The sequence below is a fragment of the Monopterus albus genome, unplaced genomic scaffold (assembly GCF_001952655.1).
Source record: "Monopterus albus unplaced genomic scaffold, M_albus_1.0 scaffold253.1, whole genome shotgun sequence".
Taxonomy (NCBI): Eukaryota; Metazoa; Chordata; class Actinopteri; order Synbranchiformes; family Synbranchidae; genus Monopterus; species Monopterus albus.
The window spans coordinates 287,448-311,674 of record NW_018128133.1 but is presented as its reverse complement, the minus strand read 5'-3'; the positions used below and the strand labels follow the sequence as shown (position 1 = coordinate 311,674).

General features: G+C 40.4%; 1 protein-coding gene across 2 annotated transcripts; it reads left to right on the top strand.

Moving 5' to 3' along the window:
• The first annotated feature begins 5,962 nt into the window (after positions 1 to 5,962).
• On the top strand, positions 5,963 to 23,929 carry LOC109972329 (lysosome membrane protein 2-like). 2 transcript variants are annotated; one of them, XM_020621097.1, is made up of 13 exons: positions 5,963 to 6,488; positions 11,999 to 12,156; positions 12,895 to 13,042; positions 13,203 to 13,394; positions 13,543 to 13,634; positions 14,149 to 14,268; positions 16,827 to 17,005; positions 19,276 to 19,394; positions 20,551 to 20,624; positions 20,720 to 20,771; positions 21,077 to 21,229; positions 21,386 to 21,427; positions 21,661 to 23,929. In XM_020621097.1, the coding sequence occupies exons 1-13, from the start codon at positions 6,366 to 6,368 to the stop codon at positions 21,769 to 21,771; spliced, it is 1,563 nt and encodes a 520-aa protein (XP_020476753.1). In that variant the 5' UTR covers positions 5,963 to 6,365; the 3' UTR covers positions 21,772 to 23,929. The 2 variants fall into 2 exon arrangements, with proteins under 2 accessions (XP_020476753.1, XP_020476754.1); XM_020621098.1 differs by lacking the exon at positions 21,386 to 21,427 and having other exon boundaries at positions 5,964 to 6,488.
• The last annotated feature ends 298 nt before the right edge of the window (positions 23,930 to 24,227 follow it).

Here is a 24,227-nt window from a genome sequence, read left to right as displayed (position 1 = left end):
GAAGCAGCAAAACAGCCCCAGACCATCACACTACCACCACCATATTTTACTGTTGGTATGATGTTCTTTTTCTGAAATGCGGTGTTACATATACGCCACACATAATGGGACACACACCTTCCAAAAAGTTCAACTTTTGTCTCGTCTGTCCACAGAGTATTATCCCAAAAGTCTTGGGGATCATCAAGATGTTTTCTGGCAAAACTGAGACGAGCCTTTATGTTCTTTTTGCTCAGCAGTGGTTTTCGTCTTGGAACTCTGCCATGCAAACCATTTTTGCCCAGTCTCTTTCTTATGGTGGAGTCATGAACACTCACCTTAACTGAGGCAAGTGAGGCCTGCAGTTCTTTGGATGTTGTTGTGGGGTCTTTTGTGACCTCTTGGATGAGTTGTCGCTGCGCTCTTGGGGTAATTTTGGTCGGCCGGCCACTCCTGGGAAGGTTCTCCACTGTTCCATGTTTTCGCCATTTGTGGATAATGGCTCTCACTGTGGTTCGCTGCAGTCCCAAAGCTTTAGAAATGGCTTTATAACCTTTTCCAAACTGATAGAGCTCAATTATTCTCTTCAGAGTTAAGTTATGTTTTGACAGGGGGGGGAAACACTTATTCACACAGGGCTTTGTAGTTTTGGATTTTGTTTTCCCTTAATAATAAAAACCTTCATTTAAAAACTGCATGATGTGTTTACTTGTGTTATCGTTGACTAATATTTAAATTTGTTTGATGATCTGAAACATTACAGTGTGACAAACATGCAAAAAGATAAGAAATCAGTAAGGGGGCAAATACTTTTTCACACCACTGTAGGTGCAGAGAACAGACTCAATGACTCCTCTGTAGAACTTTATCAGCAGCTCCTGGGGCAGGTCGAACTTCCTGAGCTGGCGCAGGAAGTACATCCTCAGCTGTGCCTTCTTGGTGATGGTCCTCGTTTTGTTTTTTGTTTCTTTTTTTGAAATATCTTTTACAGTATATTTCCAACTTAATTCAGCGGCTCAGGACAGCACAAACACGTTTCACTAAAGGAAAGGGTAATGTCAAGTGTACTCATAAATTGTGTGTGTGTGTCTTTTAGCATGTTATCTGTACACAGGGCTGTTGTAGTGTAACTAACAGAAGCTAATGTGTACATAAGCACAGCCTTTGTTATAAACATCGCGTCCCTAAACCCTGCCCCATGAGTAAATTATTCTTATATTGGTACTGCACCCAGATGCCTAACTACCTAGTAGGCACAGCGCCAAGTGTCTGTGTTTACACAATTTTTACACAAAGCAGAACTGATGCAAAATTCTTCTGTTTTTGCATTCATCTGTCTCATTCAGTTTGAATGTCTTGTTGTCTTTTAACTTTCCTGTGAGTGTGCGCTGTTACTGTAACGATGACTTCCACGGGAGGATGTTGTACTCCCAGACTGTAAGAAAAACAGACCTGCCCTGACAGGGAGGTCAGAGAAGTTCAGCCATATGGAAACAACATACATATTTCATGGAGATTGTGGAGGAATGTTATCGTTGCATGTGTATCAGCCTGGAATGCTTTTAATTCAAATATCCAACAGAAACACACTCTGCATTCAATGCTGTCAGAACATAAAACAACACTTGATTGGGGAATATTACTAAACCTATGAGAAAGCATATAGGATTTCACACAAAAAAGGCAAATGCATTCATAGTAAATATCTGGTATATCTCTGTAAAACCATATGTTTAAACGGTTAAACATTTAACTGTTATGAAGTAAAATAACAGGCACCACCCAGTCCTAGATCTTTACACACCAGCAGATCATACAGAATCTTCACACTCCCTCCCTAACTCATTCCAACTCCTCTTATCAGGCCACTGTTATAAAAACTGTATTTTAAAAATCATCCATACCAACTGACATTAACATGATAAACAAGCTTCAAAGGAGCAGTTTTAACTCTGTGTAAAAGTACATATTATTTCTCCTAATACTATGTCTATTTTTGTTACATGTACAGTTTTTATTCTCTGCGCCTGTGAGAGGCCACAGACAAATCATCACGTTCCATTAGTTTTACCTGATTCTGGTTTAACAGGGAGATAAACTCCACAGCTGAGCCAATAAACAAAGAAAAAAAAATTCACTTTGCAGAACAGGATAACTACAAACTGGACTGTGTGTGTGTGTTTTTTTTTTTTTAAAGATTTCCAGGCTCCAGCACAGAATTATGACCAACACGTGGCACACCATGCATAATAAGGACTCTATGTAATCTTCTGTAGGTTGTCCAGCTTTTATGATGTAGCACTACATATCCTCACACATTCTGTTGCACTGGAGAATTACTGGGAGACACACCCTAACTTTCCAGATGTGAAACAGCTCTTTTACATCTTTTGAATGTTAACATTCATGGCCATATTACACGACCACTGAACATATTGCCTCACTGTAATCAGAAAATTAAATTAAACACAATTACTGTCCAATAACCCAAATTAAACAGGCCTATTTAAATAATTACTGTCCAATAACCCAAGCTTGTCGTTTGTGGTTAGACTGAGTATGTATATATATCCTATTACTTCTGTCGTTGTTTCCTCACACAATGGCAATTCAAAGAAGCAACATCCTATTGAACCTACGCTGTTACTGTTTGCATTTTCCTGTTATGGGTAACATAAGCTTGATGTTTACAGATAGCATTTTTGTGGACCACCATAGCCAATACAAGGCACGTTGCAGGGGGGACAGTGTGAGACAATGGATACGTTTCCTGTAGCCTATTTATAAAATCAGGACAGCAAATGAAAAGGGCTCTTGATTTTGCTCCTCAACAGGGTGCTTGGAAGTGACAGTATATTTGCTCTGTGTTTGCATTTGCCCCTGTTTTTCAGCTATATTCTGTGAAGTCTCAAAGCTACTGAGGCTATTAGACAAAACACCTTCTGTGCTGACACAGTGAAGTTGTAGACTAATAATGGAGAGTGAGAGAGGCATGTGACCTTCAGACAACTATACAAAGCAAACATACTGTTAAGTCACAGCTGGGGCTGTGACTGGCATCGGTTGGCCCTCCTGCTCCACCTTCCTCCGCGGACCACCTGGACAGAGGGCCAACTGAGTACCAGTGTAAGGTGAGGAGGAAACACTGGTTGGAACAGGAGTGGACTCGGGGACAGGAGACAGAAAAAAACATGCTCAGCCGCATGGAGGGAGAAAGAGTCTGTGGAGGTGAGGGCTTGAGTGCCACTTCAGGGGAGAAAGAAAAAGGAGAAAACGTATGATATGTTAACAGCTGGTAAATGCCCATGGCTTCTGCTGAGCTGAGGCAAGTCTCTGAAAATAGTGACCGGGGCTGATTCAAGCTAGGAGAACCAGGAGAGAAGCAGGATGTGGACGGACAGGTGCAAAGAAAACAAAAGGCAACCACGCACAGGAACTATCAGCCTGGAAATCAAATAACGAAACGGTGAAAACACAAAAGACCAACGTGATAAAAGAAATCCACAGCACAGTCACTGTCAGCATGGAAATCTAAAACACGTCTATATTAGGCATAAACAAAGTAAATGCTCCAGCAATGGCGGAGCATCTGCCAGAGGTATAAATAAGGAGGGAGTCAATCAGCGGGATGCCGCAGCTGTGTGCACCAACAAACAAATCGTTAATTACAAATGCAACACAGCTGAGGTGCGAATCCCACAGGTCGAGAGACCAGAGGAGAGAAAGGCGGAAGAGAGGCAGGTCATGCCAAGTGGACCTGACACATACAGACTTCAAGGTGCCACTGATTGTTCCTTTCAAACCCCTCAGTGGCTAAACAAACCCATACTGGCAGCTCTCAGGTTTGATAGTGTATCAATGTGGGTGGGACAGGACTGTGAGCGTCCACTCAGTAAATATTTTTTGCCCAATCAGTAGAGGCCACATCAAACATTGCCTCTGGGTAGGGTTTACCCTCACTGCTACAGTTGTTTCTATTTTTCAGTTCAATTCATGTGTTATATTCCAAGTAGTGAATTACAGTCATGTTTCCAACAAGTACAGATTCTGATAATATTGGGTGATATTATAGCTTTACATCTATTCAATTGTATCTTAATACAATTTTCACATGTGTACATGCACACTGAAACAACTTTGGTCACAGTAATTATCTACAATTTTATAATAACAGTGTAAGGTGATGCCTGTTATGGGGGAGGGATCATAGTCACAGTCTGGTGGTCTGATGTAATAGCTGCCTTGCAACTGAAATATATTTGTTATTGTTTAGTCCCCCTCACCAGGAGGGTGAGGGAGAACTGGGGTTGGACTCAAGATGGCTGACCCAGGTGCTAGTACAAAAAAGGAGGTTTAATGGAATAAAAACAACATAACAGGGTCCATAATACATACAAGGGAAGGGCAGTGATGACTAAGGAGACCAGGACGAACAGATAAACAGGATGAGAACGGACAGGTGAACAAAAACAACAAAAAACCAACGTACACAATAATCCACAGCACAGAGACTGTCAGCGTAGAGAAGAAGAAAAAAAAAAAAAAAAAAAAAAAAAAAAAAATGCAGCTCAAACACAACCTTTGCACAACTTACTTAAGTATAGTACATTACACATCGCAATGCTCCAGCCACAACGGAGCGTCTGCCAGAAGTATAAATAAGGAAGCCAACAAATCACCGGAATACGCCTCAGGTGTGCGCACCGACCCATGAGTCACTAATTACCCGATGCGACACAGCTGAGGCGTTGATCCCGCAAAAAGGGAGAGCAGGAGAGGGAAAAAGAAAGAGAGGCAGGTCGCACCGAGCGGACCTGACAGTATTACTCATGTTCAGACCGTTATTTAAGGACATGACCGAGCGGACCTGACAGTATTACTCATGTTCAGACCGTTATTTAAGGACATGACCGAGCGGACCTGACAGTATTACTCATGTTCAGACCGTTATTTAAGGACATGACCGAGCGGACCTGACAGTATTACTCATGTTCAGACCGTTATTTAAGGACATGACTTCTGTCCCCATTTCATTACTTGGCCTGAGAAACTTAAGTTTGACAAGTTCAGGCTGCATCACATTAAGTCACTGGTTAGATCATTTTTGTTAAGCTACGTGGCTGCTGTCACATTGTGCACAAAAAAAGCAGTTTTAAAGGCTAGTGTTGTTCTGCATCCTCCAAATGGAACTTTGAACTTCCCCTCTTAGGATGATGTTTAGAGAATTAAAGGTCATGTGTAACAGTGTGAAAAGTTCTTTTATCTCTCAGGCCGTTAAACTGTTAAATATCTGTCATGTGTCCGGTGTTAAATACTGCAGCTGGTTGAGGAGCCGATTGTAACTACTTTATAAACTGATGATTAGTCAGATTTATAAAGACATCTCATATTGCCTGTTTGTTTTGTATGTCAATTCTTAATCTGCAATGTAGTAAATAAGCAATAAGTAAAGTCATTGTTTTTAAAATAGAAAAGTACATGAACGAATGAATACGCTGCTTGAGTAAAAGTACCTAGTAACTTTCCACCACTGGAGTCATGGTACAGCGGAGAAAGCACCTGTTACGCGCAGCTTCAGCTGGGTCACTGCCAGCGACTTCTCCGGTTTCCTCCTGCACCACGTGACATCTGCTCTGCAGACTGGTGGTGTGATGGTTTCAGGTTTTGAAATGAAGCTGCAGCTACGGAAATGTGTGCGTACGTTGTCAAACGGGACACCACAGTGATTACCAGTCATTACATACACCCACGCTTCTCGTAGTAAAACAGCTACACACACTGACATGACAGGGGGTAGAGCTGGCCGGAAGAGGGGCAGTTCGATTCAGTCCACATGTCAAACTGAGGCCCACTGAACCCCATGTTGCTCCGTGTGCCTTCACCGGGGTGGGATAGACACTAGTACTTCTTGTAGCAGTGTGATGACAGCGCTTCACTACAGTGCTGTGGCAGACCGCTGAGGCGGAGGCACGTCTCCAGTGCGCACAGCAGCCAATCAGCGCCGCTGTCCTTCTACGGGGGGAGGGAGAGTCTTTACACCCGGCTACAAGTACTCCGGGCCTGGGGGACTTGTACTGGAGTTTCAGCCTGTAGTTCGCAACCCCAGGCTTCTGCTGTCAAATTTAACCGCATCACAAGTAATGTGAATTCCCCACAGCTCTTTGTAACTTGAAGACTCGGGAGGACAAACTCCCACTGTTGCATGTTGGTCGTCGGATTGAGTAGTCAACCCTTCAAAGTTTTATTTCAACTTTCAACTAGAGCTCAAGGTCGGAAGCCTATTTCACAGCTTGTGCATGTAAAATTCTTTCTAGGAGGCCTGACTTTAGCTTTGCGCACGGAGATCTACATCCCTGCTCCACGAGTCTCTGCTAGCCCCTGCAAACATGGCACGAAGATCGTGCGCGGTGTATGTCGTCGGGATCATCTGTGCCAGCCTGTTGATCACTGGAATTGGTTTAACTGTGTCTCGAATTTTCGGCGGTATAATGTACAACCGCCTGACAAAGGTAAAAACACACGCTCTGCTTCACAGCTCCATAAAGCACCTGCTTGTTGGATGACGAGTTTGACGCGCCCCCCCTTTGCCTGCTGTAATGGAGTTTGTTAAGAATAGTGATGTTGGTTATGGTCAAAACATCTCTCTTTATGTTGAACTAAAGGTCCAGTTAGTTTTGCAGGGTTTTTGATGCACGTGTTGGTTTAAAAATATCAGTGTGACATGTTTCAGTCATTTTGCAATTGGCAAAGAAAATATATGGTGTCTGCATTTTAACCTGCAGTTCACACCGTTTCACTTTAAGGAAACTGTTGCTCACTTGTTGAATGTAGAATCAATTTGAGTTTCCAGGATAAATTCTGTGAAGTCCTTTGTGCAACATTGGTATTTCTCAGATGTAACAGAATAATTCACAGTCAAATGGATTGATTCTGGTCTTGGTGAATCTAATTGACTCTGGAGATCAGGGCCATTATCCAGCTCTGGTTATGGCATCTGCGCAAATCAACAGTGAAACAGCTCAAGCTTTCTGACCCAGAGGACACTGAGTTATTATGTTCAGTGACATGTGCTTTGCTAACCACACTTTCTCTTCCCCATTGTATGATGACTCAGACAGCTCAGTTTCATTATCATGCACCACTTTGAGTGACTTTATTAGAAATGGTTTCTTTAGCAAAATGCAGGTCAGAAGGAATTCCTAATGCCCCAGCTTGTCATTAAGACACCAGGGGCATATTCCAACTCTAAGAACAAGCTAGGTCTGGACTTGTTCCATATGGCTTGTTCTTGGTATTGGCTAGTATTTTTAACATGCCAAAGATAAAGCTACTATGAACTCACTGAGGAGTTTTGTCTACATCACTGTAATATCAGTTAGCAAAGATGCACTTTGAATGCAATCAGGCTGGTTCTGCATTACTTGCTTATACTAGCAAATGGAAGGGACAAGTGAAAAATATCTATTAGAACTTCTCTGAGCCCAATGTAACATCTGTAAATGCCTTGTGTTTGTTCTTGTTTTTTAACCAACACTTAATAAGCCTGAGATATTGAGTTAACTGGGAAAAACAGTTCAACACACTGTAACCTTGACAAAACATACAAACACATGTACCATAGACCAAAAATCACACTGACCACTTTGATATCTTGCTGCAAATACAGACACACTGCAAGTCACATGCCTCAAGAAAGTCACAGCGCAGCGGGTGTTCAGTTATAGTTTAATTGTTTACAGATGCTGAGGTTTGTATAAAAGATGAATAAAAACAGTTACTGGTAATCACATTGTTTGGCCTGTGGGAGGAAGGGATATGTGGATGTGACTTCATCACTGATGTTTGAAGCTGATGGGGGAATTGCTATTTATACTTCTACAAGCATTCTCAAGCACTCTGCTCTCATTCAGCTCAACTATTTCAATCTGCACTTGAAAGTTTGGAGCAGTTTGATCCTCAGTCCCAGAGGTGGAGAAGTCAGTGGACCACACTTACCAACGTTCTGTTTGATTGCCTCAGTGAAATCATTTGCTCTGCATCAGTAAACATGCTGTGGACCCTTCACTTAATTTTTGTTGTTGTTCATTTTCAGTAATGTACTCCATATTTTTAATCATTAGAGGTTTTGCTCCAGAGCTTTCTTGGATTTCCAATATTTCGACCTGTTTAGACCTGCAAAGTTCAGCGCGTTCCCAGAAGGTTCATTTTACTTTGATAACAGTGCAGACATGAAAACACCATTGGCCCACATTCAGTATTATCCTAAGACACACCTTTGTCCTTATTTTATATCAAACCCACTTCTCCATAAGAGGTGTCAGTGGCTGAGTATTAACTTTAGAGGTCAGGGGACATATCCACAGGACAACTTGCAGAGGTTCCTAAGGCAAATGGCTGCAAGGGAGAAAAGACAGAAGCTCTCAAATACTGAGAGGAAGTTACTCAATGGCTACCGATAAGATTGGGAAGGGATGATGTTGGAGTTCATTTTGACCCCATTTCTAATCAGTCGATGAAGTCATGTCACCACACCACTGCAATACCTTTGTGGCCTTAAATAATTTCATTTCCTCCAGCTGGAATACCAACAAAACAGAATAAACTAAGTGCGCTTACCTGTAACTGGGAAACTAAATAAAAAAAAACTGTCTGGCTGGCTTGCCAGTTAAAGATAGGCTGGTGGGGCTCTACAGAAGTTTAAACCAAGTTAATAGCTCTTGGCTTTTGAGGTAAGTTTATTACTGCAGACCCGCTGCAGTCTGTTACCTCTCAAGGGTAAAACAAGAGCATGCAGGGGTGTGACCCAGACATTAAATTACTGAGGTAAAAATACATGGGGGGGAGGGTTGAATGGTGAGTGTGAGTGGGTTACTGGTTTTCATGGGGGAGGGTAAATTATAATTGCGAACAAATTTTCAGAGAAAAAAGTCTTTTTGCCGTTATTAACAATACATTAATTCACCTTGGTTGTTTTGCTATTAACCTTGAGGATTCTTTTGGTCCTTTATGGATGGATAATAAACTGGGTGGTGGGTTTGGTGTGAAAGTGTAGGGGGGTATAAATGGTTTATTGCACTGTCTTGTTGTATGAACATTTCTTTGTTTTACATCTGCTTTGTGTGTGCTTGTAGATGCTCTGCTATGCAACGCAGCTATGCGGGTGTGGCCCATATCCACAGCGCTCAGATGCAGACACACCGTTATCTGTTAGCCTGACAGTGTGATTTGTTTCTGCCGTATCAAGTTACCCCCCTAGCCACAGTGTGAAGGATCTCATTCCGTGGATACCCTCCCAGCAGAAGAGTCCCTTTTTGTGCTGGGCCTCTTTCACACTGCTTGGTTTATTGGGAAACCGACTAGGTTGGCAAACCTTCAGCTTCCAAGTCAGTCAGACAGGGTCAGTATGCAGTGTACTGCTGATGAGGTGATGGCGTAAAATGTCTTGTCTCGGAATTTGGTAATTTTGCATAGACGTGTGTAGACATAGTGGCTACTGGCCCCTTGCTCATAATCTGCCAGCTTCCTTTCAGATAATTAGCTTGATGCTAATATTTTGAACCATACACTTGCTATTGTGCTTTTAGACCAAAAAAATGATGACAGGAACTCCTCCTTTATGACAGGAAGTGTTATATATTCCTAAAGATTTACCAGTAGAGGAAATGAAAACGGAGTTCATCCTGACAGTGCCACTCGAGCAAAAGCAAAATCATGTTATCCTTTTTTCAATAAGAGAAACAAGATTCCAGTGGCATTGTGGTGTGGTGGTTAGCCCTGTCACCTCATAGCAAAAAGGTTCCGGTTTCGAGTGCCCGCCAACCTGGGGCCTTTCTGTGCGGAGTTTGCATGTACTGAGTGGGTTTTCTCCGGGTGCTCCTGCTTCCTCCTACAGTCCAAAGACATGGTGTTTAGGTTGATTGCTTGTCTACATGTCAGCCCTGTGACAGACTGGTGGTCTGTCCAGGGTGTACCCCGCCTCTCGCCCAATGTCAGCTGGGATTGGCTCCAGCATGTACAGTCTGAGACTCACCAAAGTGAATACAGTTTGTCCTGATGGGAACATGAATGTGTACACCAAATTTCCTGTCCAATAGTTGTTAGGGCAACTCACTCAAAGCCAGCAAAATTCACCTCATGGTGACGCTAGGGGACACAAACAAACAAACAAACAAACACCACTTCCTGCCTATACAAAATTTGAGGCTATACACAAGTAGATGTTGAAATACTATCATAGAACTCCGAGGATCACCAAAAGCCTTTTATAGTTCATCCTCATGAGGCCATGAATGTATTTACCAAATTTAATTCATGCTGTAATATCTTCACAATAATCAAACTTCCTTTGTTTGTGTGTGTTAATGCAAACGACAACCAGTGTCATAGTTGGTCAGTTCAGTGAAACAGACCATAATATGACTCTGACAGCATCAGTAACAACAGGCTGGACTATACAGTTCAGCTGGTAGTGCTGTGTTAGGCATTTGGACACTACTGAGTCCAACCCATTTAGAGTACACAAAGCTTGTGCACCATGACTGAAGGATTTAATGACTAACCTCTTGCTGTTCCCACATGTCTATATATTTGCCTGTCTCAACATCAAAGCAGCAGAAGTAGTATGTGTATTTGTGTATTCACCTGCTGCACGTGTTTTCATATAAGGCGTGGTGTCGGAGTAGCAGCAGTTAAGTACAGAGATGAGAGGGTTCCTCTGTTCCTGTTTTTTTGTGTAGTACTGTATTTCATGTTGCAAGCTTTTGGTGGGGGGGTTAGTATACTGATTGTTCAAAGCATGAAAGGACAACAGAGAAAGGCATGCTCTCCCTTGCTCTATCTAAGATGACAGCTTTATTGTCCTTGGCTACTCGGTTAAACTTTGTGTCTGAACAAGAAGGAGGGAGTCCAAAGGGGGAAGGGCCCTGTACACCCCTTAAATAACAAGTTGTGTTCAGCTTTTTTTTTTTTTTTAGGAGGGCTTATTTCATACTGAAGTATTGCTTTTAACTGTAACTCAAGTTTGACACAATTAGGCCAAACTGAGGCTTCCTCTTGATGTGTCTTCAAAAGAAATACTGATCCATTCTCGCTGTGTTTGCCAACGACGCAAAAGATTCCTGCAGTGAATCAGGGCGTAGTTGTCCAGAGGCAATGTTATTTGCTGTGAGAATTTTCTAGCATACTGTGTAATAAAACAGGAGAGTCCAGGTTTGTGCACTATCAGGGCCTCATAAGGCTCAGTCCTGAGGAATGTGGCTCAGATCATTAAGGCCGCTGTCCTACGCAACCAGTGGCCATCCAGCTCTCTGCATCACATGATCTGTCTCTGGCTTTCCGTCAGCGTAGCCCGTTGTCAGTGGCAACTGCTAACAATGGCCCCATGGAAGGGTCTCCCCTAAATCCATTAATGTGTGCAGCCAATGCTCCCCCCCCCCACCCCCCGCCGTCCTAAGATGTTTTTGTTCTCTGGGTTGTTTTTACTAGGAACAGACTGTAGAAATTCAAAACATGTGCTCCCGATGGCCAGACATTTTCAGCAGTTGGCACTCTTTGCAGCAAATGTTTCCATCAGTTAAAAGCCACCTCAAAAGAAAAACACTTCAACTTATAATAGGGTGTCTGCAGAACTCTTTTTTAAGTGTGTAATCTACTCTGGCATTTATCCATTCATTTCTGCTGCTTATCAAGTTCTAGGTTACGTTTTTAATAATTGATTAATGAAATTATTAGAAATTATTGTTGGATACTGCTGGGAGGTCATGACAAAAGTGTGACATAAAGGTCAATAGAATCATGCACTTGGTAAATACTTCTAGGCCTTATCATTGCTGCTTGTTTTCATTGAACCTTTTGTACTTTGGCCATTTGACAGTGAACTATAGGCAACAGTTTGCATTCTAAATTTGACTTGTTGTACCCAGGAGAAACTATTAATTTCACAGCCATGTGAAATATATGTTTACAAATGAATTGTGCACAGATTTAAACTGAAATTTGCATTTTTTTTTTATGTCAACAGGAAATTGTGTTGGTAGAGGGCAGCCGTGTGTTTGAGTCATGGAAAAAGCCCCCCCCTCCTGTCTACATGGAGTTTTTCTTCTTCAATGTGACCAATGTGAAAGAGATCATCGGCGGGGCCAAGGCAGTGGTCAAACAGGTCGGACCATACACATACAGGTAGGACACAAGAGCACACAAAGAAAGACACACGTCTCTCATAGGAAACCACAAAACTTCAAAATATAAAACATATGGTCAAATGTCTGATGTTGATGCCTGTGCAGACGGTGACTCGCGCACACTGTTGGTCAGCCAATCATTTGTAGTCACTCTGTGTTTACTGTAAAAGCAACAAAATGCCTTGCTGTTTATCTTTACTGAGTTTGTTTCTTTGACTCCAAATTCTGACTGCATCAGCAGCACTGCACACCATAGTTTTGTACATGTGAACATAGTTGAGAACAGATTAGCAACATTAGCTTCTGCTTCTCTGCGTTTGCATAAAAAATGGACAGAACAGAAGTGTTAATATATCAGATCAAAACTGATATATGCAACAAGTTGTCTCATATCCTGTTTAGTTTTGAGAAGAAACTTGTTTGGTGTAGATTAGAAATGCTAAACCTTTAAATAAATATCAAGGATCACTGTGGGAACATCAAAATGTCAGCCACCGTAAATCAAGATAATCTGCATCTACCACTGAACCCATAATTTACACTCCTTACTCAGACAGGTGTGCTGAAAGGAAGGAGTTGTGGGGTGAAATTAAATAATAACCTATATTTATGTGCAAAGCTTTTTGAGTTTATATGTGGTCTGTAATGTTCATTTGTAACACAGGAACAATTCTAGAAAGAGCATCAACAATAAAAGCATATTTAAATACTTCTATCTTATTGTGTTTTTGTGCAGGGAATATAGATACAAGGACAATGTGAGTATGGTGGAAAATGGCACGTTGGTGTCTGCATACAATGTCAAAAGCTTTGTATTCCTGAGGGAGAAATCTGTGGGGGACCCAACTGTGGATAACATCACCACAGTCGACATCCCTGCTTGGGTGAGTCATAAAGGACTTAAACAAGTACAGGAAAATGGACATTCAAGTCAGGGAGAGTTGTGTGTGTTGCACCTGATTTCCTTCTCCATTTTGTTTTTTGCTTCCTCACCAAACGTTCTTTTCCATTTCTTCTCCACTCTGCTCTCCTTTCCACCTACAGGCTGCAATGAACAAGGTGAACGGGAGTTTCTGGAAGGCCTCTGGGTTGTCCATTATAATGAGGGCTGTCGGGTCCGAGCCCTTCACTACTCGCACTGTGCATGAATTGTTGTGGGGATATAAAGACCCCTTGCTGGCCCGCCTCGCTTCCACCAATCCGGATGTGGAGCCTGTCTTTGGCCTCATGTACAAGGCATGTGCAACTCTACAAGGAATAAAAGTTATGAAATGTTCTGTTAGATTTTAATGAATTCCTTCATGTCATTTGGTCACTCTGAAAATCAGGAAAGTGTTTTTTGAAACAAGCACATTTTAATGACTTGAAACTTTGTTTGATGTAGAAAAATGGAAGCAACGATGGGGAATTTATCTACCACACCGGGGAGCATAACTACATGGATTATGGCCGAGTCAAAACGTGGAAAGGTCAAAGGTAGCACAAGCGCACACTCCCTCTCTGTCTTCATCCACAGTGATGAAACTGTGGATTAAAACATTTCTCATATCTACTTCTTTTCACCAGTAATGGGGGGTACAGGCAGGCTATGTCTCCCTCTTTGTTTGCTTGTTAGTCTGGACTTTTGTCCTTAGAATAGAGTACAGGGCAGGATATCTTCATATTCCCCTTAGTAACGGCCTTTTTGTGAGCTCACTTGCAGTTTTCCTGCAGGCTCTAATTACCCTGTTTACTCGTGGGGAAACGCCTTAGGCACCTGTAACTTTCAGATAAAAACATTTGATCAAAACATTTCATTGTAATTTAATGTCCTTAAGATGGAGATAATAATGTGTTGCTATTTAAAGTGTAGTTTCTGAGAACTGTATATCTAATCAGTTTACCCTCTGTATGAATATTATACAGTTTTTTAAATTTCATAAATATAATCCTGGTGCAATTTTAAAAAGACAGTTCATGCTTTTGTTTGTGACAATGTGTTGTTTTGCAGTCAGCTGACCTTCTGGACGTCTAACCAAAGCAACAGCATCAATGGGACAGATGGAAGTGCTTTCCATCCCTTGCTGAACAAGAATGAACACATCTACGTCTTCACCTCAGACCTCTGCAGGTACAGTGCAGACCGTGCCTCGCTGCAGCCTTATACTCCCATGTGGCATCCCTGTGAAGACATTTTAATTAGTGTTTCTTACATATCCTAGTAGTAATATTTGTTTGTTTTTAATCGTGGCTTTATGGATAGTGTTAGTCTGTCCACCACTTTGGTCCAGACTGAAGTCTTACTATTACCTCACACCTTAATAAATAAAAACACATGCAATTTAATTGTTTAGTGCCAAAAAAAGAGCTACAAACCCTCAATTCAATTCATTTCAATTGTATTTGTATAGCACCAATTCCCAGCTCAGGTAGGTGACCATGTATGAACACACAATACCAACTTGACAATGTGATGTTGGTTTATTTTAGATACACAGGGTTTTTCATTTCCTGAAAAGTGGCGGTTTTGGAGATACGCGGTTTCTGCCCAACAGCGAAGATATGAGGGCACTATTTGTCTAACTCAAAGAGTAACTGCAGGGATTTGGATCCCTTCATTTATTTATATGTTATCTATATATGATATTTTGCCAAAGGATGCTGTGGTTCTGATCATTAAGTTAGGGTTTATGACCAGTTATGAAGTCATGTCTATTTGTGGTACATGAGCTGAACTGACAAGTTCTCAACTCAGCTCGATGCGGTTTGCCACAGAGTCGGGTGGAGGGTTTTCATATCTGGTATAGTGTGTTCATAGGCCTTGCATCCCATTGATTGTTATCATAACTTCCTGATCAGGCACAAAGAGCACTGCAGGTGACTTCTGTGTTCTCACCAAGGCTTTACTGTCTACCTGATGAGGGGTTTTTGAAAAACTAACATGCTAATTTCCAGGAAGCACTTTCTGGAGGCTTAGTTGCAGAAGAATGTTGGTCTGGAGTCTAACGGAAATGGAGGGCACGTGAATGAGAAAAGAAAATTATTGAAGAACAATTGATGAGTTGAGCTAAAGCGCATTTTCACAACAGTGGAAAAGAACAGTTGCAGAGGTTTCTGTTCTTGACCAGCTGGAACAAACAAGTTTAGTAATGTTTTCCATGTAATTCCATTATAGGCGTCCCGCCAGTTTTTATAGTTACTTCTGCCAGACATTTTCATTACTAATGCTCAGGAGAACATTCAGATTTCTAGAGGCTCCTCTGGAGGATTTCAGAGTCAGGATGTCTTCACTGAAAACATGATGAATGTTAAAAGTAAATGCCTCTCACACAGTGACTGATGAATAGTTAATTTTGCAAGCTGTTGCAAAATCATAGCCATGGCTTCACTGGTGAAACGGTGTCAATGGAGAACTTCCAAATTTGAAAACAACCGTGACCTAAACCAAAAAAAACCCCACAATCCTCTGCAGATATCTTCCGCTTTTTGTTTAGCATGGAAAGAATCTAAAGGAGTCGCATGGTTGTAACTTTGATCCTGATTGGACATGGGTCAAAAACCCCTCTCCCACATGTTGACAACACTTTCACCCACTTATTCATTATCTGATTGACTATGGCTCTCTGTGTTATTGTGACTAAAGGGAAGGCTCCCTTCCTGTTTCCTGTACTTTTTACCATAATCTCAAAAGGAAATATCCCATTAAATCACATGTATGTTAGCCTTTCGCACAGACAGTTGGGCTCAGGGTATTTCCAGCCTTAAGCCCCTGTAAAAGTGTCAAAAAAAAACTTGACAGAGTCCTGACACTTGATCCAGTAACAACAGCTGAGCCACAAAACATGTGTGTCAGTGTGCAAACACCAACTTGCTTTTGCCACGTTTCTCTCTCCATTAGGTATGATCATTAGTTGAAAAGATCCTTTCTGATTAGACTTTCGTCTGCCATAAAGAACCAGCACTTAAAATAAGCATGTCACAACATGTCCAGGTGTAAACAGCATGTAACACAAATGAGATTCTACACATTAAACTGAAGCCTCAAAGTATGATGACAACACAGCCTCTACTACATTACACACACGACAGAAGTTGTAACATGCATTTGATAACTGTAGCTTTAATAAAACATTTTTACTCTCAGAAGTATCTCATGTCATCTGGTAAGCTGTTCCAAGTTTGTATCCTCTAAAGGGAAACGATTTAGATCCAAATCAACAATATCTTGTCTTAGTTTGCCTAAAATTAAGTCTCTCATGCTCAGCAGAACAAGCAGAGGCTTTCAGTCCACTTGTAGTGAAGAAAGACATGAAGCCTTTTAAATGGCTTCTCTCACGAAGGTCAAGGGAAAGGTCTGTACAGTATTGTTGCACAGTTGGTGGGCTGCGTAGTGAAGGGCCGCATCGCCCCGACCAGCTGGCAGGCAATGTGTAGACTCCTTTGTTCTCACTGAGAAGCATCGGGATTCCCTCTACAGGACAGAACCGAGGTTACAGAACAAGGATGAATTGCTCACTATATGATAATCTTCAAAACATATGAAGACACTGTGCTGGTGCATTCATGTACATCAAGTCTCTGTAATCTAGAGCTGGTAAGAAGGTGGCAGCAGCCAACCAGCTCCTGGCTTTCACAGGCTAAAACTGTGCAGCAACCTCAGTCTCAGTTCTTGCTTTCTGCTTTCTCCAGGTCCATCCACATGGAGTTTGAGAAAGAAGTATATGTGAAAGGAATTCCAGCCTACCGCTTCACACCACCGCGCTCTGTTTTTGCAAGCAAAGAGGAGAACCCAGCCAATGAGGGTTTCTGCATCACCCCGAAGGAGTGCCTGGGAACTGGTCTTCTAAAAGTCAGCCCCTGTCGGAAAGGTATTCAGTACTGCTTTTCACACCTCATGGATTCAGCAATAAACTTTAAATTTTAACTTAAATTTACTTTGAAACCTCCTTTCTGCTCTCTACGCAGCACTCTTTAAATTTTTAAACCCTACCTAAGGATGCATAACACTATAATGCTTCTGTCAGTCTTATTTTATCCCCTGTGCCCAGTGTTGCTAATACCCCCTGAATGATCCATGTGACACAGCTCTACAGCTCCACACCTCAGGCACCATCTGACCATGACTCACACAGTGGCCGAGGGGGCAGTAAGCCCTGTCACCTGATTCTGGCCTTGAATATGACCAGGCGTTACCATAGTGCCTGTGTTTACTGCCCACTTATCACACCTGTTTCCCGAATACCCTTACTTGTGAAAGAGCAACACTGGTGTTTTATCATGTTGACACATGTATTATAAATATTTTGTCACATATGAGGGAGCTGTTACTTTCTCGTAACTTGCGTCAGAAATGAATTCCAACACATCGTGTCCTCGTTTTCATGCTTCAAAGTTACATTATTGTTGCAGTGGAATTCAGTCAAAAGCATGCAAACATGCAATAAGATGAACAGCAACAGAAAGTAGGTGGATTTAAAAGAATGTGCAGATGGTTACGTTTGGGGTCAGGGTCAGGTTTTAGGGAATGAACACAGTGATTAATGGTGCTTATAATTATAACAATACAAATGTGTGCGTGTTTGCACTAATGTTATCTTGAGGGTTGTCACAAGAACAGTCTCTCAGATGACTGCAGGTGTCCTGTGTTTTTGTTGAACGTCTGTTGCCAAACATGAGAGCAGGAAAACCGTCACCTCTGCCCTACTTCATCAGCATGTCTAGCTGTGCCACCATCTGACTGTGCTGTTGCTGTTGAGACGTGACTCTTTCAAAGCTGGACCGTTTTTGTTTTTTCCAAATTGCAGACATCAAGAATGACTTACTCCTGAAACGCACAGCTGGGACACAAATAGTCGATCGTACTGTTCTTTACTTTACCATAGTGTAGGAACGCAATGTCTCCTGTTGACAATATGAGGAAGGATCTCAGCAAGAGAAACACAATGATATAGCTAACAGATGCTGCCATTTATTAGTACTACAAGAGGTGCACTGCCAATAGCTCAATTAATGTAGCTATTGTTTATTTTCTTTGACTGACCTTGAATATCATGCTCCCATCCTGACGGAGGTCAGGTGATGTCTTGTCACCCTCTCCTGAGGACTGATGTTTGCTGATAAGAAGCTTTATTTATTGTCATTGTAACACGTACAACGAAATTATGTGTGGAGCAACTGCCCTACCCACCACACCACTGTTGCCTCAGTCGATAAGATCTTTAACTCATTTAATATGCAATGCAGTGGTGGAAGAAGCACTCAGATCTTTTGCTTAAGTAAAAGTAGCAATACAACAATGTAAAAATACTCTGTTGCAAGTAAAACATCAGAACATACTTAAAGTTCTAAAAGTAAAAGTCCTTATTATACAGAATGGCACATTTCACGTTCCTGTTTATCATATTATTATTATATTATAATTATGCAATTATGCATTATTGTGTACCTCACATTTAATGTTGCAGCTGGTAAAGGGGGAGCTGGTTTTAACGAGCTAATATACATTTAATTTAATTACTGCTGGGTAGCTTGTGACCTTTCCACCATAAATTAATGAGGTCTTATAATTATACGTTGTTGTTGTTTTTTTGTATTAATCTGGTTCTGGAAAGTATAGTAACTAAAGTTGTAAAATAAATGTAGTGGAGTAAAAAGTACAATATTTGCCTCTAAAATGTAGTGAAGTCAAAGTATGAAGTAATGGAAAATAAAAATACTCAAGTACAGATACCTCAAAATTGTACTTAAATACAGTACTTGGGTAGATGTACTTAGTTACTTTCCACCACTGATACACTGTAGAAGTCATCTTAATATTGTCTGTTTGTTACAGTATGTGACACATAAGCTGACATAAGGATACTCACTAATTAATGTGTGAATTAGCCAAATGAATGACCTTGTTGTGAAGACGGCAGCTCCAGGGCCTCTGCTTGTCTTGTGAAATCATAATTAGAGATGTCTCAGAGGAGGAAGCGCTGACGTTTACTCCACTTAATCAAGTAAAGAAAGGAGAACTACCTCTGCTGAAACTGATTTATTTAAATTAGAGCTATACAGTGCATGTTTGATTAATGCTTTGCTCATTTTGAACTTGCCACTTGACCTTCTGTCTCTTTCTCAAACTCTCCTCTTACAGGTGCCCCGGTGGTCGCTTCCTTCCCTCATTTCTACCTGGCGGAATCTAAATATGTGAATGCCATTGGAGGAATGTCCCCTGAGAGAACGCATCACCAGACGTTCCTAGACCTCAACCCGGTAAGCCACAGTTCATTCATTCATTTTCTACCTCTTAGTCCCTGAACGGGGTCACGGGCCCTGCAATGGATTGGCGACCTGTCCAGGGTGTACCCCGCCTTTGCCCGATTGCCGGCCGGGATTGGCTCCGGCCCCACCCACCCACCCGTGAAGCCACAGTTCATCAGCATGAAATGCACTTTTTGCTCTTCAGTTATGAGTTGCACCATTAAAGCTGCTGGTCAGTCTACTCATTTCACTCCACTATGAAAACATGTAGCAGTAAAGTCATGGCATTAATCTGTGTGAAATGTAAGCTTTACTGCTGCGCCACCTAGTGGCACTTAAGTGCCAGTACAGATCTTTTTCACTTGCATTAGCATCATCAGTGTCCTCACTGTACTGATTACATTTACTCTAATACTGCACTTAGGTACTTTGAGTATTCCCATTTAATGCCACTACGTCTGCTCCGATGTATTTCAGAGAGAAATACTGTACTTTTTACTCTAGTACACTTATCTGACAACTTTAGCTAGTGTACAAACAAATATTTTACATACAAAACCTTCTGTTTGGCATTTTAAAATATGATGCATTGTCATAAACGAACTACCAAACAGAATTGTGTTATAATTTGATGATAGTGAGGATAATCATTTCTTTTCACTTTGAGTTTGTAAGGTTGAATTTGAACTTGTCGAACTTGTTGAATTTGAGAGTATTTATTTCTTTTTTTTAAATCTTTTTTATTTCTTGTGACTTGGTACTTTTTTGGACTGTTAATTTGTGGAAACAATAAAGAATATGTCTTGTACTCTTTACATTTTTAATATTATTTAAAAAACCTTACCAGAACTAATGACAGCAACACAATTTTACACATTAATGTTTGTTCGTAATAACGATTCACTAATATGATCCCTAATATATCACTCACAGAGCGAAAACCTTTACTTTAATACTTGAAGTACTGTACATTTACCAGTCAGTACTTTTGCACAACCAGCATTTTGATTGCAGGACTTTCACTTGTAATGGAGTATTTTTATACTGTTGTATTTTTGTTTGAGTAAAGGATCTGAATACTTCATCTATCACTGGTCATAGATTTCATTTTGTTGTCTGCTCTGGTTATACAATGCTTTGCCTTACACGATCAACACTCTGCTGACAGACAACTGGAGTGATCGTACGTGCAAACAAGAGAGCGCAGATAAACATCTTGATGAGCAGAATTACTGGACTCCCGTGAGTATCTGCATCCAAACAGGAGCTAAACACTCTTATTCTGTAGTTGTACAGTATGTGATAGCTTCACACTCTTTTCATTGTGTTCCTAACAGGAAAACTAGACAATTGAATGAAACAGTCTTTCCTGTCATGTTCCTCAATGAGGTAAGAAACGTTAACGATGTGCTGAAACACACTCAAAACTGGGTTGAACACATTATCAGTTAGTGGATTGGCATTAAGTTTTCAATAAATAAAACCATTCATGTTTTTTCTTTTTTTTTTCCTGATGAAATAACTTCCAAAACGAATATGCGGCTTTCAAAACGAAATCCTTTTGTTTAATGCACATGAAAGCAGCTTTTAACAACACGAATCAGGACAAAGTGTTTTCTACAAGATAGTAAACCAGTCACTAGACATACTTTCCATTCCATAACGCATCTTTTGCATTGTCTTTTAATACTCAGAGTGTGGAGATTGATGATGCCTCTGCAGCCAGAGTACAGAAGCTGCTGCTGATTGTCAAACTAGGGTCCAACTTCCCGCTCATCATTGTGGGACTGGGTGTAATTATGCTCATAGTCTTCATCATCCTTCTGGTCCGGGCCCGCAAACAGAAGGTACAGCACTACTTCTTACATTTTTATTGTACTCTAACAGCTTACAATTTACTTGCTTTGTCCTAATTACTGTTCATTTTTGAGTATTTCATTCAGGTGCTTAATCACACACTAATGGCTCTGTGCACGTATTAATCACTGTATGTCTTTGTGCAGAATGAAGTTAAGCGCATTGTGTTTACCAAGCCTTCCTATACTGTAAGTTTCTATGGTTATTTTGGTAATTTGCTTTGATTTGCTGTGTTGTCTTGGCTTTATTCAACCTGTCTTACTATATTAAGTACTGGCCTTGTGTCTGGTTTAACCCATTAACACAATGTAATAATACTAAATCCTTAAGTATTGTAAAAACATGTTTCTGAGTGATTTTTGATGAACTACAAAAGGTAAAGGTTTTAATATTGTTTGTTATGCTTCATCTCCAACTCCAGACTCCCGCTGAAGATGACACTTCTTACTCTCCAGTCAGTGACAAGGAAAAAGATGATCCCCAAAATGGAACCTTTATTGGTTTGACACCTAAATCTGACCCACAAGCTTGAGGAGAATGGAGGGAATGGTTAGAATAAGGCTTTATACATTGATAACCATCATAATTACAAATCAGGATTCCCTGAGAGAAAAAGCCACTGTAGAAAATCGTCTCTTTTATAAGTTTTATAAGATGTTTTACTCTGGGGTTGGGGTGGGGTTGAGGGATACAGATGGGGAACATGTTTTTAGTCTCAACCATATTGTACTATATGTACTTAGTTTTACTCATGGAGAGTTGAAGTAGGTTGGTAAAACACTGTATCACCCCATAATTTTGACAGTCTTTGAAAACACTGCTGCAAACAGCTATTTCTCGCTGTTTCTGAGGTATATTTTTGACAACAGGCTGCACTTGTCATGGAGAGCTAAAGCTGTGGTGTTCAAATTAAACACACCCCTTAAGTAAGAGGTGTGGGATCATTAGATTTTAATGCTGTGGCCTCACTTCATTCCTCACCAGCTGCTTGTCTTGCTTTGAACTTTCAAATTTAATGGCTGATTACCATAAGATACCATAACAGTACATAAAAGGTGATTTGGGACCAGGGTTGTGAAATCCATAAACTCTGAGTTTAGATATTATACGACACTCTCGGGAGGGTCTCTGCTTAGATATGGTCACATATTATCAACGCGGGAGAGGAGAGCACAACATACAACAGGTCCTCACCGTTCTTGCCACAACACTCACTTTCTGAAATAATTTCAGTGGGTTCAGTATTGTTGTGTTTCATTTGCATTTCATCCTCAATGTTACAAAAATCTGTCATGGCTCACATATGGCATTTGTTTGTGTGTATATATACAGTATAAGATGTGCTGAACTGCTGACATTCCTCTCAGTTTATTACGGGCTCGAATATCAGACAATGTTGTATATTTTGGAGACTTTAACTTTTGTAAAATAAGACATTTTCTAATTTTTTGTAAATGTTAATGTAGAAATGTTTCAGTGCAGAACATTTTAAGTTAGAGCTTCAAAAATGTCTTCGAGTGCCACGATGAGCAAAACCTTTATCAGCCATAAAGCCTTGAATGTGACAGGATTCTGTGGTCAAAACAATGATTCATACAATACTGAATTTGTGTGTTGACAGTATTTTTTCCCTGTATAACTACATATGTTAAGTGATATTGCCATATCAAAATGTAGTTTAGCTTGTTGTGATTTTAAAATGTGCTTTCTTTCTGTCTTTGTTTTGTTGTTTGATGTTGTTGTTACTACAATTGTTGGCGCTGAATATGACAGCCAACAAACCCTTTTTCTTAAGGTGTAAAACACGTTTAATATTAAAAGCTGTAGTTTTGCTTTTTATAGTTTTCACATATTTTTGGAAATGAACACCGTGCCATATCAACAGATCTATCACGTGCATATTGTTTTCTTCAAACAAACACTGAGCATGAGCCTGTTTCAGTAGTTTCTATATGCAGGGGCCAACTGCACCTTGACAACACTGTTTGAATGATAGATTGTTGTACAGGGCTACAGCTTCCTTAGCCAAAGCTGGTGAAAATGTTAGATTTCTGGAGCCATTTAATGTAATAAAATGCTGCAGAATTACTTCAGTTGAACTATGATGGATTCAGCTTTTATTAGTGCTCTGATTTTTGTCATAACATTTTAATATGAATGAATGAGTTTCTTTCCACCACCTCTTCATTGCATGCACTGAAATAATCAGCAACAAATACAGTATTTCAGGCAATAGAAGCTGTAACGTGCTGAATTTAAGTGTCTTTTTGTTTCCTCAACTGATTTTACTATTTGTGTTTGATACACCTCAATTCAGACATGCACAATAAGACAACTGATTCAAAATTGTAAAGGTTCACAGAGTAGGCATAATGAAATAATGAAGCGTTATAAGGGTGGATGAATGGATAAATCAATCACTTCTTTTATGCAAAAAGCACAGTATTACACAATATTAGTGTAGTGGTTAAAGAGGATAAATTATTTTGTTACACTGATAAAACCAAAACACTAAGCAGCACCATACTGACCTTACTCTGGGATTCTTTGTACCATACTTTGATTACAGATTATACTCTGAAATTGTCAGTATAGCAACATATTCTTCTAATTGTCAGCTTGTTTTAAACTGTTGACTGCTAATACTGTTTTACTGTGTACTCAAAAATAAAAGTAGTTTCGAAAAATGGCTTTTTTCTTTGACTTGCTTGTATCCCGTTTTAGTAATTACCTTTATTTCCAAATTAGAGCAGAATGCTTATTTGTACTGTAGTATATTATACTGCTGAAATTATCCACTAATTGAAAGAAAGTTTACAATTTAATTTTAATATCTACTACTATTACTACTATTTTGAAGAAAAGAGGTCTGTTTTCACATTCATCAGTTGAAAATGGAAAGTTTTTCACCTTAAATCCTTAATGTGTGTACCTGTATATTACTCCTTTGGAAGCCGGTAGGCAAATTAACACAAGCTTGATGTGGAA